We start from the raw sequence: 13,568 nt of genomic DNA, 5'->3' as shown, positions 1-13,568 counted from the left end.
AAGACCACAAATATGAGAGGCTAAATTTAAAGACCACCCCAAAGAAGGGCAATCCGCGCAAAAAAAATGTCTTAGAAAACATATAAGGTCATAGAAGCACAAGGTTCCAACTCTATAGCCCAGACCAAAAGGTCTCTTTTTTTTTTTTTTTTTTTCTTCTTTTTCTGCAACTCTTTTGCCCAAAAGATATAGCTCACTAACATAATTTTCCTCCAAACTGAAGATAATTATCTGCTACATTTATTTGATGAAGTTTAGATCACATATGGAAACTAGTTTATAGAATTCATCCAAATCAAATAATCAGCAAGAAACCACTATTACAAGTTAGATACTAAGGAAGAAAATAAAAAAAAAGGAACCTAGCTATGCTACATTTTTGTACCTGCATATTACCTTACACCTAAGTACTCTATCATGCACATAAAAACCAGGCATGACCATGACCTTAACCCTGCTAGAAGAACCTTGTGATCTTTGCTTATCCGCGAAAACATCCTCCATGTAATGCACATCAAAAGTTCTATTCTCTTCCACTCGTAGAATCCCAAGGGAAGGATTGAACGAAAACGCCAACAAATGCAACAACCAAATGCACTTAGCAGCAACAAAGAACGCTTGGAGGAGTTGTTCCGGCCATGGCCTTGTCCAATTAAGTGTCGCGATAATGCAACTCATTTTCTGATCACAAAACTTGCTGAAGTCTTCGCTATGGTACTTTGTCCCCTTTCTCAACACTTCGTTCCAACTTAAGTTCCTCAACGCAACAAAGGATGAGAACTGAGCTACGCGATCTTGTTGAGGGTCTAAGTGTTTTGGTGAGCCGTTCTTTTGGAACACACAGTTTTCGAAATCTTGGAAAAGTGATAGGTTTATGATGGATTCAATATGGTATAAAACTGCTTTCGAGTACTTTGAATCTAGAGATAGCTTGTATGGTTGAAGCAAAAGGTTCAAGTTATCGGTTAACAAATTGTCCGTCTCTTCAATCTGTCTGATTAGAATCTTGCAGAATTGTTTCACCGATAATCTTGATTCGGATACTATCTGTAAAAACCCTTCTAGCATTACCTCATCGCTAACCGGGATCACATTTTCTCCGTTTTTTGGAAAATTTCTAAGGTTGGAGGACACAGGGGACTCTTTTGTTTGAATTGCTTGTCTCAAGGCCTTTTTAAGCTCTGCACAATAAGTTTCTAAGTACTCTAACTTTTGGTTTAGCTCACCTAATGACGACTTCATTTCCGAGACTTCCATCACCGCTGCATCTCTGCTCTCGTTCGCTTCCACGAGCTCTTTCTTCAACATCTCGATTGAAACCGTCCCCACACGATCCTTAAAAATCTGAGAGACCTCATCGGACTGATCTGTTCGGTTTGGCGACTTTTCAACCTTGTTTTTCTTCTTTAGCTTAGGGAACAGCCATGACAAGCTCATCCCACCTTTACTCTTTGGCTGCGATTGAACGGAAACATGTGAATCTGTCAATGGCACGATGACATTCGAGTTCTTTCCGCTCTTGCTAGTACTGCCAACACCATCAGCCTCAGTACTAATTATTGCAGGCTTACACTTGTTGCAAGACGAAATCGATGTCAAGTCCCCTAACGAGTTTCTCCGAGTCTTGTTGTAACGAGCGATAGGAGAAGCTTTACGCGTACTGATTTGATCAGTACACGAGCTCGTGACTGATCTCTGATCATCAGCAGGACAAATGTGGGATTCTGAGTTGATCAGACTGTTAGTAAATCCTTTTCTTAAGGACGAATTCGCCTTTCTGTAATCCGATAAAATGGCTTCATTGTTACCATTTCCTAATCCTCCTCCAAAGCCACATTCATCCCAAATTTCAGCATAGTTTGGATTGTGATCTAACTGTAATTGTTTGTATCCTGGCAATGGCTCATCTTCATAGCTCTGCATAAAATGTTGATTCAAAGATCATCAGAAATGGAGAAATAAAATTGAAGTCTTAGACCATTTGTAAAGAAACTACACTTTGTAATTGAGTAGATCATACATGTTGCTCGGATTCTTCAAAAATGTCGACAGGTGCGTCTCGGATCCTCGTAGTGCATATTTGGAGGATCCGACGCAACAACATTTTTGGAGAGCCCGAGCAACATAGGTAATCACAGCTAGTCTTGATCTATACAAGGAACAATTTTTCACTTGGGACAAGTTAAAAGCAAAGTCACTTACTCGTTTTTGTAAACTGAAATCTTTGGTTAATCCAATATATGGCCACTGATTTTTATCCGTTATAACAGTGAAGTCACAAAACTATTTTTCGTCAAGTTGAAGTAACATAACTTTACCACTACAAGTAAAGTCACTAAAAGTTATAGGTTATAGGATTACTATAAATCTTATAGTTAAAAGTTGTAATCTGCTATATGTGAGAATTTATTTCAGGTTTGACATTTAATCCTTCATTTAGAAGCAATATCTGGATAAGATTGTGTAAGCTTAAAGTTAAGATTATTTAATATTTGGTCAAACACATATTTCTATACATCAGATACAAATCCATGAGAAATTTTCTCAAGTTTTAATAAATGGATCAAGAATCCCAAAATCTCAAAGACTCATTATTACCTTAATAAATTAATTTATATAATTTTAATTAATGGACCAAGTATCCCAAAATCTAAAAGACTCATTATTACCTTAATATATTAATTTATATAAATATTGATAATTTTGTCATAAGCAGTTCACCATAGTTCTCTTTTCCATAAGAATGAACAGAAATTTCAAGAGAAATGGATGTAATGTGATCAACTTTTTTAATACTGGTTTGAAAATAGGATAATCTTGTGCAAAAATGGTGGGAATGAAGAGAAACACAACTATGTAGGTAAAAATAATCACTAGAATTTTAATATTTTCGACACAGAACACAATTATATAGGTTAAAAAAATCACTAGAATTTCAGTAAACATTACATCCTAAACCTCTAATTTTTAAATTACTATATGTTACATTATTAAGAACTTTAGAGGGTCGAATCTTTAAATTCTGAATCTCTCTATCATACCCCCATACAAAAAAGGGACTTAGCGGTGTCAAAACAAGATAATCTTAAGCACAAAAATATATCCAATATTTTCGACAGGAGACACAATAATATTGGTAAGAAAATCACTAGAATTTCAATAAACATTACATTTTGAACCAATAATTTCAAGATTTGTATGTGGAACAATGTTAAAAAAATTTAAAGGTCGAATCTTTAAATTTTGAATCTATCACTGTCAGAACTTAAAAAGGGACTTACTAGTGTGAAAATTACACGTACATGTTGCACTGTTAAGAACTTTAAAGGTCGAATGTTTTAATTCTAAATCAATAAACAACAAAACAAAACAAAAAAGGGACTTATTGGTGTGAAAATTACAAAGGGACTTATTAGTGTGAAAATTACAGGTACATGGTATAGTGCTAATAAATTTAAAGGTCGGATTTCAAATTAAAAAAGGGACTTACTAGTGTGAAAATTACATGTACGTGTTACAGTGTTAAGAACTTTAAAGGTCGAATCTGTTAATTATAAGTCAGTAAACCAAAAAAAAAAAAAAAGGGTACTTACTGGTGTGAAAATTACAGGTACATGGTATAGTGTTAAGAACTCTTAACCAATAAACAACCAAAAAAAAAAAAAAGACTTACCGGTGTGAAAATGGGATAATCTTGAGCAGAAAAATGATGGGAATGAAGAGAAACAGTTGGAGAAGCAGAAGAAGGAATTGTTTTCACAGGACTATGGTTATTCCCTTGTTGTAAAAGAGCAGCATGTAGTGCTCTTAATTCAATTGCTTTAGCTATAGCAGCTTTAATATCTTGCCTACTAACAACTCCACTATTATTGTTGTTGTTGTTCATATTGTTATAACTTGTAACTTCTTCATCTTCATCATATTCTTGATATTTTTGTGTTGATGAAGTAGCACTTATTGCAGTAGTTGCCATTAGTGAAGAAGAACAAAAAAAAGGTAGATAAGTACTAATGTTTTTGTGTTGTTATATCTATCTTTCTACATTCTTGGAATGCAATGGTTGATTTTTATTTTTGGTTGAGAGGGGAAGATATGATAGATTATATGATATCTAGTGAAAGAATTTTGGAGGGCCAAGAAAAGAGAGGGACAGAAAGAGAACAGAGGGGTATGTTTTTGTGGGGTTGTGGGGTGGGTGGAGAGTGGAAGAGGCTATTTTGTCTTGGTTCTCAAAGGTATTTATGGAAAATTGAGTGCATGTGAAGCAAAGAGGGAGAGGTGAGGAAGAAACAAAAAAAAGAGGAGGGGCAAAATGGTCATTTGAATACCTTATGACGATTTTTGTTATTTTCCGCCCAGTGTTAGTACTCGTTTTAGGGCCCAGACTAATTTGGATTTCAGAACTTAGACTACGGTCAAAACGTATCTTTTGAGCAAACTGAAAATGTTATGAGAAAACGTTAGACCAGATCTTGGTCACCATGGCCTAAAATTTTGTAAATTATTACAAACGTAGATGACAATTCAATGTTTTATCTGTAAGATTAAGCAGTATATGAACAAACATTACAATCGAGTAACGTTGTTCGGAAGGTTAATTTCTCCAAGATTATATTTATACAAATTATAAAATTAGGGAGTTGTGTTGATGTAGCAGCACTTGCAGTAGTTGCTATTAGTGAAGGAGAAGCAAAAAATTGTAAAATTACTAATGTTGTGGTGCTGTTATATCTATCTACATTCTTGGAATCCAATGGTTGGATTTGGAGTTGTTCTTTCTTTTTTTCTTTTGAGGAATATATGAAAGAATTTTGGAGGACCAACAAAAGTGAGGGGCAGAAGAGAACAGAGTTCTTTTTTTTTTTTTTTTTTAATTTGTGGGGTTGAGGAGAGTGGAAGATACCTAAAATCTAATATAATGTGAGCCTATTTTGTCTTTGTTCTTCAAAGTATTAATGGAAATATGAGTGCATGTGAAGAAAAGAGGCAGAATTAAGAAGGATATGACTGGTAAGGAAGAAAAAAAAGAGGACGGGCAAAATGATCATTTGAATATCATGAGGATTTTTTTTGTTTTTCACCCGTTGTTCGGTACTCATCAATTTTTTTTGTCGATTGTCCCTTTTGGGGTGCAACTGTTCGGTAAATGACGCTCTGTTTTTTAGTTTTCTTGCAACTTATGGACATTTTAGATCACGATCTTAGGATCCCTTCTGAACAAAGTGAATTTATTTTGAGAATACATTATAGATCATGGTCTAAAATTTTGTAAGTAATATAAACATTAGGCGACGGATTAATATTTTGTCTGTAAGTTGAGCAATAAACATTAGGTCCGAATCTAACGTTATCCCGCGAAAATAAATTTTCAATGGCTATATGTGCACAACTTTTTTAAGAATATAAGTGGTAATCTAAAAAAGGAATATTTACGTATGTGAATATACCAAAAAGGGTAGGATGTCTTTAACTTTTCTTTGTATGGGTCATCGGTTAGATTCCTGATAGTACATGTTATGTTCTGATTTGAAATGTTTAAAAAATTATAAAAAGTCCATTTTTAAAACAAAGTAATTAATGTACTGTACTGTCAAAATGATTACTTTTTTCTTGTTGTGGTGGCAATCTATATTCGATATGATTTAAAGTGCAAGGGTAGAAATAATTGCTTAAGAGTTTTTTTTTTTTTTACTTACTTAAGAGATTTTTTTTATTTTTCACCCGAGTATCCTCTAACGTTTCGATTAATTTAGATTCACAACACGTAAAATATTGAAGTAGGAAAGGGCTTCCTACCAATTTCTTTTTATTGGAAAGGGCTTCCTACCAATTTCTTTTTATTCCCGAGACCTCTACTTAAGAGTCCGTTAAACGCTTTTTTGACTTAAAAGAGAAAATGGGTCACTTGGGTTTTAATAGTGACATTATGATCTATAAACTATGCATTAATTGAAAGAAAAAAGGGCAATTGGCTAATCTGCTTTTATTTTATTAAATTCCAACAACTTTAATTAATTTTTTTATCAGACCGTCTCCATGAATTATGACAAATATTATTAAAGAAAATTGCAATCTCATTAATATAAGAAATAAAAGGAAAATAAATAAATAAAGTTCAATAAAAGGAATAATGAACTAAAAAAACATCTTTTTCTCAAAATAATGAAACTATAATGATGACAATAGTGGAGAATGATTGAAGTTGACCATTAAACTTTTGATGGAAAGTTCATAAACACATGGAATAGAAAATTTATTGAAAAATAATCTAACTTATAAAAATTAAAATCGAAAAGTGATTGAATGCAAAATAGAAAGGGTACTTTTGTCCAAGAACAAGTCTTGAGTTGGAGTCACGAGACAGAAAACACCAATTCCTTTGTCTTCTTACTTTTTCCACAGTGAATCTTAAAAGATACAATAAAAATCATTTCTTTATAATTTAATAACTTTATAATTTAATAAAGTTAAGTAACAAATTGAAATAAATATATGTCAGTAATTCATTTGACAAATAATAAATTTCACACGTCATATATCTAATAGTATAATAATATTTGTATCATGCCAATAAATATTTTTCATTTCTTCTATCCTTACCGACCTGTCTTGATATATATATATGAAGAAAAGTCTAAAGGAAATGTGTTAGACAGGCAAGAGCTGAAGGAAAGATGTAAGATAGGCAAGAGGTAGCTTGCTTTCAAGCCGGCCTGCCTGCAATGAATCATGAAAGAGCAGTACGTCTTAACCATCTCCCTGATAGATATATGTATAATAATATCTATATCATGCCAATAAATATTTTTCGTTTCTTCTATCCTTACCGACCTGTCTTCATATGAATATCAAGAAAAGTCTAAAGGAAATGTGTTAGATAGGCAAGAGCTGAAGGAAAGATGCAAGATAGGCAAGAGGTAGCTTGCTTTCAAGCCGGCCTGGCTGCAATGAATCATGAAAGAGTTGTGCGTCTTAACCATCTCCCTGATAATATTCCATAATATCGATAAGGTTTTTCAATAATTACGTTATTATCAATCATCTACCTTGAACCACCAAGAAGTTCAAAAAAATAAATGGATGATATTCTTTGATCATTAATTGAAGGTTTCGAGTTTGAGTAGACCTGTCAACCGGTTCCAACCGGAACCGCCTAACCGGTTCCGGTTAACCGGTTTTAAATTCCAAACCGGAACCGGTCCGGTTTGGATTGGTTAAAATATTTTTCGTTTTTGTTTTTTGTATTATATATATATATATATATATATATATATATATATATATATATATATATATATATATATATATAGTATTTATTTGTATATTGTAGGTATATTTACATATGTTATACAACTTTATAATTAAAGTTTAAATATTTACTGACTAACAGCCTAACAGCAAGTCAGCAATACAGAATAGTGCTTTTCGTACACATATATATGTATAACTTACATACTATACTCTATATAATATATATACTATATATACTTATATATAGCTTAATATCTATATATAGGTATAACTTAATATATATACTATATATACATATCTACTATATATACAATATATACTTAATATATATACTATATATATTTATATAATATATATACTTATATACTATATATACTTATATATGTGTATAACTTAATATATATAGTATATATACTATATATACTTATATATATGTACTATATACTATATATACTTACTTATATACTATATACACTTACTTATATACTATATACTTATATACTATATATACTTATATTCCTAACTTAATAAAAGTAAAAATATGAACACAAGTAAATAGAAGAAAGCTCAATGAGCCATATATTTTATTCATTCTTGGATAACATTTATTTGTAAGTTGTATTTTTTTTTAACTTGCAAATAATACATGAGTTATACAAAAATAGTAGAATAATAAAATCACCAATTTTGAACCATTTCGTTAATTTCCCCCACATCATATTCGGTCATGGAAATATCTTCAAAGTCTTCCATTTGGTCCGGTCCACTAGCTATCAAATCTTCAATTTCTTCCTCTTCGCCTTGCTCCGCTTCTGAGTTTTGGTTGCGTCGCTCCGATCTAATCCAATCTCGAATGCACACTAGTACTTGCAAGCTAAAGCCGGATAATGAATGTCTATGGTCTCCAATTTGTTGTCTTCCTTGGCTAAATGCGCTCTCCGAAGCCACGGTTGATACTTGAACCGTAAGGATATCTCGAGCCATTCTTGAAAGTACCGGATAGCTTGCCTTGTACTTCTTCCACCATGCTAAGACGTCCAAGTCATCCTTGATATCCACATTTGGCTGCATCAAATAAAAGTTAAATTCATCAAAGTTTGCAGTAGAAGAAGAAGTTGGCTGTGAATGTAAAACTTTTAAACCCGACAAGCCCTTTTTGCTACTCTGAGAAGTAGTAGGGCGTGGAGCAACGGGTGTAGCACGTTCTTCCAAACTAGAATAATGAGTAAAAACTCTTCTAAACTCATCATCAATAGCGAGATCGGCTTCAGCTAAAGATGGTTGAACTCCCTCTTCAATTTCTAAAAATGTATAAATTTGACTAACCAAATTTTTAGTATAAGACACTTTTAAACAAGGATTTAAAAGGGAACCCAATATAAATAAAGTTGGGATGGGAAAAAAAAACTTCTTAAATTTGATTATCATTTCAAAAATAGCCACTTGATAATCGGGTTTATATTTATACTCTTGTAAAACTCTAGCTATTTTCGCTAAGTAGGCTAAAATTCCGATTACCGTGGGATAGAATTGTCTAGAAAAAGCAAGAGTTGCATTATAAAAAATTTCTAAGAGTTCAATACATTCTTTAACATCTTCCCAATGCCTAAAAGTTAACCGATCCTCACTATCAATATTATATTTGTTGTGAACTTGTTGTATGGGAATCCTATACTCATATGCTTGTTGTAGCATAATGTAAGTGTAGTTCCACATAGTCTCAATTTCTACTTGAATTTTCCTAGGTCTAAGGTTATTTTTCACACAAGCATTCTTAAAATCTCTAATTCTTCCCCTATTAGCATTACAAAAAAGAAACGCAACAACATTTCTAACTTTTTGAACAGAATCATCAAAATGCATAAGACCATCTTTAACAATTAAATTTAAAATGTGACGACTACATCTTACATGAAAAATATTTCTTAGAGGAGGGTTTATTTCTCTTTTTAAAAGACCAATTGCCTTTGTATTATTAGAAGCATTATCTAAAGCAATACAAAGTGTTTTTCTATAAATGTTAAAAAATCTCATTATAGTAGACATTGAATCGGCTAAAAATTTTCCATCGTGACGACCTTTTCCTTCGTCGTATAAAAAAACTATAATTCTTTTTTGCATAACCCAGTTGTCATCAACCCAATGACATGTAATAGCAAAAAAATCTAAATGGTTAATACTAAGACCCAAATCAGCGGTAAGACAAACATTACAATTTAAAGAATTAAATACATGGCGCAAATAAAATCTATATTTTTTAAACAAATCTATAACATCGGCTCTACAAGTACTTCTAGGAAATACCCTCAAATAACGGGTTATAACAACGTTGAATGTAAGTAACAAACCCCAAACCCGAGGGAAAGGAAAATGGTAAACAATCATAAGCTACCATTTTAGCTATTTCTACGCGTTCTTTTTTCTTGTCATACTTAAAATTTCTACCGGTTCGTGGGTCTATCGTCATTTGAATCCCCCCCACATTTGAACCCGTTTGTTCTCCCCAAATATCCATATGTTTGGTTCTCATATGAGCATTTAGTGTACCCGTTCCACCATCCTTACCAGTTCCTTGCTTAAAACTAAATACTTGTCCACATAGGGTACATGTAACTGATTGGTTTTCCCTATCCTTAGTCATAAATTTCCAAACTTTAGTTGTTGGCTTACGAGTTCTAGGCGGTTTGTCTTGTGTATGTGATTGTGCAGGACCTGTATCTCATATGGGATTTTCGGGGGGTTGTGTTTCATCATCATCATCATCTAAGTCTTCATTAAAAGTGTCGGTAAAATGTTGTTGCATTGCCTCATGACCTAAAAGTGGATTATTTCCACCAACATCAATACCTAAATTAGGTGTTTCTTCCACAAATGTTTCCTCATTAAGCGCACCCCTAACAGTACGACTACTACTACCGGCACCACGTCTTAATCTCTTTGACATTATTAAATAGAAATAATATAAATCACAATCAAATAAATCACAAGAAAATAAATTACAACAAATTAAATTTGCTAGAATTAAATTGCGTAAATTAAATTTCGAAAAATAAATTGCTAGAATTAAATTGCGAAAATTAAAGATAGAGTTGGAACGAAGGTACTGATAACGTCCAAATCCACCCTATTAATTAGAATGGGCACGGTCGTATGCAAATATAATTTACCCAACTATGAGTCGGGGTCGAATCCCACAGAGAACAATATGTAGGTGATTTAAGCAGATTAGGAATTATCACTAACAATAGCTATGCCTGAACGCATCAATGGTTGTTTTTGATAAAGTTTTTATAAAATATGGAAATATAAATTCTAATCTACAAAGCAAGTAAATTGATCAATGGCAACAAGAATGGAAGAAGGGAAACTACTTCTCAAGTAACGATCCAATCTATTTCACGAATTGTAAATAATAGCAAGTTTATGTTATTTAGCCTCGGATAATGACTCTAAATTAACTTCTTCCGAAGATTAACTAGACTACCCAATTGAAGATCCCTCAAGCAATTAGGAGCATTAAGAACACCCGAATATGGCTACAAGTGGTATTGCCTATTCCTAGGTCAACTTCCATTAGATGAGGGTTAACGCCCCAAATTCATGTTAATTATTCTATCCCAACTCCGTTCTTCCTCTTCCGAGTTTCAAACAAAGTAAATGGGCGAGTTCAAAGGTTAGCTAATCCAATGAAAACATTCAAGAACAAGAATAATTAAAATAGCAAAAACTTACTTGATTAAGAACAATGCAAATGAATAAATAAGCACAACAAGAGTATCAATCTTAATTGTCACCAAGAGATTTCCATCAACAAGGATTAAAAAGAAGAGAGAACATTTTTGTAGGAACCCTAGCCTCCAACTTGTGGGAGCTGCCAAAGATCCTGATGTTTTGCCCTCATTTTCTATTTATAGGGACTGGAATGGAAGAAATCGTCAAATCCCAGGTTCTGGTTGAAAATTGCCGAAAATCCTTCATCGCGATCGCGCCATGTGTATGCGCGATCGCGTGGATGACGTCAGCTTCCCCTGCTCCCTTAATCGCGATCGCGTGTAGATCCTGCGCGACCGCGTGGAATTAACAACGCGCGTAGGCGCGATCGCGTTACATTCCAGCGCGATCGCGTGGAGTACAATTCCCGCGTGGGCGCGATCGCGTGGGTACTCTGCGCGATCGCGTAGAGTATTTTTCCACGGCTCTTTTCCAGAACTTCCAGTTGATTCCAGTTTTGCAACTTTTTTGCTTGTTTTCCACACTTAGGCTCTAGGGACCTCGTATTACCTGAAACATGACAAAAACTACGTAAAATGACATAGACTTGCTTAAAAACAAGTAAAACTTATAGTTAAAAAGCATCGATTGTGGTGTAAAATCACGCCACATCAGGTACCAAATTGCCGGATTAATTTCCAACAAAGCGAAGGCGGCTAGAATTGCAAATCCACCAAAGCTACTTCGGATTGTTGCAAAATCACCAACTCCACCAACAATATTATAATTGCAAAATTAATAATTGAAAGTTGAAACTATAATAAGACTTTGTGGCTAATTATTGCAAAGTAACTATAATTGAGAGATTGAGATTTGAGAGAAAGATGAAGAAGAGTGAATTGAAATGAAAATGAAGAAGGGTTTATATAGGGGTGAGGGAGGGGTTAAAGTGTTAAAAAAAAAAAATTGGGGGCCAAAAATTAAGAAAATGACCGTTTGGCAACGGCCATTTTTGCAAATGGACCGTTGCCAACGGTCCATTACCGAGGCCCAACGGCTCTTTCTTTTTTTTTTTTTTTTTTTTTTAATTTTAACCGGTTTAACCGGTCCGGTTCCGGTTAAAAACTTTTTGGAGCCGGACCGGTTAACCGGTTATACCGGTTCCGGTTTCGGTTCCGGTTTAACCGGTCCGGTTACCGGTTAAAACCGGTTACAATGAATCGATTGACACCTTTAAGTTTGAGCCATAGAAATTAAGAAACTCATGATAGGGAGTGTACGTTTCTCAACTATATGATTTTATGTGACACGAGTTTAAATTAATCGATTTAGTGAGTTTTGAATAGAGATGGTTACGTTATTCAAAGATGAAAATTAATATAACTTAGAAGATCTTGATAATAAAATAGACAAGTGGAATAATGCTATAGTCTATACTAACAAAAGGGGTGTAGAAAATGTATATTTAATTGATGGGGTCAATGTTGCTTAAAATATAACCAAATGGAATTCCAGGTAGGAGTTTGGAATATTTTATATTCAAGTCCTGAAGTTTCCATGACTACTTCTTTGATAGAATATTCTTACTTTATTGAAATTAACTTTCTTAAATCAACCACTCCGCCCCCAAAAAGTTGTGAGTTAGTCAACCTCCACATGCTATCAAGTTTGGATCTTACTTTTTGATCTCCTTCTATTTTGCTTCAAATTGACTGTGTTAGCAAGAACTATATATTAGCTTAATATTAAAATTGACACATGTACTTGTATGAATTTTTATTTTCAACCTTTAATTTCACGGGTTCTCAAGTATAAATTTGAACTTGTATAAATTTATTTGTTGATTTATACGCCTCTGATCATTGATCTAGCTGGTGTAACGCTGATATGGGACTAATCAATTATTGTTGTCTAATATTAGTACTATTATTCATAGTATCGTTGTATGCATCACCATTATATGACATGTTTTGAGCTTTAATATAAACTTTTATTTAGCTTAATATCTAGATTGAAATCTGTATTTGCACGAATTTTTATTTTCGACCTCCAATTCCACGGGTTCTCAACCATACATTTGAACCTGTACAAGTTAATCTGCTATTTTAAACGTTTCTGGACACTGATCGAGTTGATATAATGCTAATAACTGCGAGTTGTTGTTGTTGTTCTTATTGTTAATACTACTATTCTTCATTATTAACTGAAAAAGCAAAATAATTAATCTATTTTTATACTAATAGACATCAAAGTTGTCAGAAGAAAAAATAAGCTACATAAATGTTGTGCGAAGGAAATGCAGCAGAATGTTGAAAGGATATTTTGGTGCATGAAGTATTCCGCGTGCAGCGCTTGGAAGGACAGTAGATGTAAGCACTATCCTAATGTTAGAATTAGTGGCTGATTCCACAAATCAAACTCATGACTTATTGACAATTTTACCGTTGCTTTTAGATTCCCTTCAAATGAAGCATAATGTTACCGGTGTAAAAATGATAATCATAACATAATAGTACTATGGAATAAGGTCAATGTGCATGTACGTATCAATTTACAGTTTTTTGCATGTTTGACAATGACTAAAGCAGAAAAGTTAACCACTTTGC

The 13,568-nt window shown here is 33.3% G+C and overlaps 1 protein-coding gene across 1 annotated transcript; it reads right to left on the bottom strand.

The window, feature by feature from the left end:
- Window positions 1-218: 218 nt before the first annotated feature.
- LOC132625968 (IRK-interacting protein) lies at window positions 219-4,196 on the bottom strand. Its single transcript, XM_060340654.1, has 2 exons — window positions 3,674-4,196; window positions 219-1,917 (listed from the first exon to the last, which is right to left on the bottom strand). The coding sequence occupies exons 1-2, from the start codon at window positions 3,971-3,973 to the stop codon at window positions 367-369; spliced, it is 1,851 nt and encodes a 616-aa protein (XP_060196637.1). The 5' UTR covers window positions 3,974-4,196; the 3' UTR covers window positions 219-366.
- Window positions 4,197-13,568: the final 9,372 nt, after the last annotated feature.

Source organism: Lycium barbarum, chromosome 2 (assembly GCF_019175385.1).
Source record: "Lycium barbarum isolate Lr01 chromosome 2, ASM1917538v2, whole genome shotgun sequence".
NCBI lineage: Eukaryota > Viridiplantae > Streptophyta > Magnoliopsida > Solanales > Solanaceae > Lycium > Lycium barbarum.
The sequence above is the reverse complement of the archived record's forward strand: the minus strand, read 5'-3'. Positions and strand labels throughout refer to the sequence as shown.

Excerpts from the sequence above, each read along its gene's own strand:
- LOC132625968 (XM_060340654.1), bottom strand. The coding sequence starts at position 3,973 with ATGGCAACTACTGCAATAAGTGCTACTTCATCAACACAAAAATATCAA. Across the intron at positions 1,918-3,673 it reads ATTATCCCATTTTCACACCG|AGCTATGAAGATGAGCCATT; the intron begins GTAAGTCTTTTT and ends CATTTTATGCAG.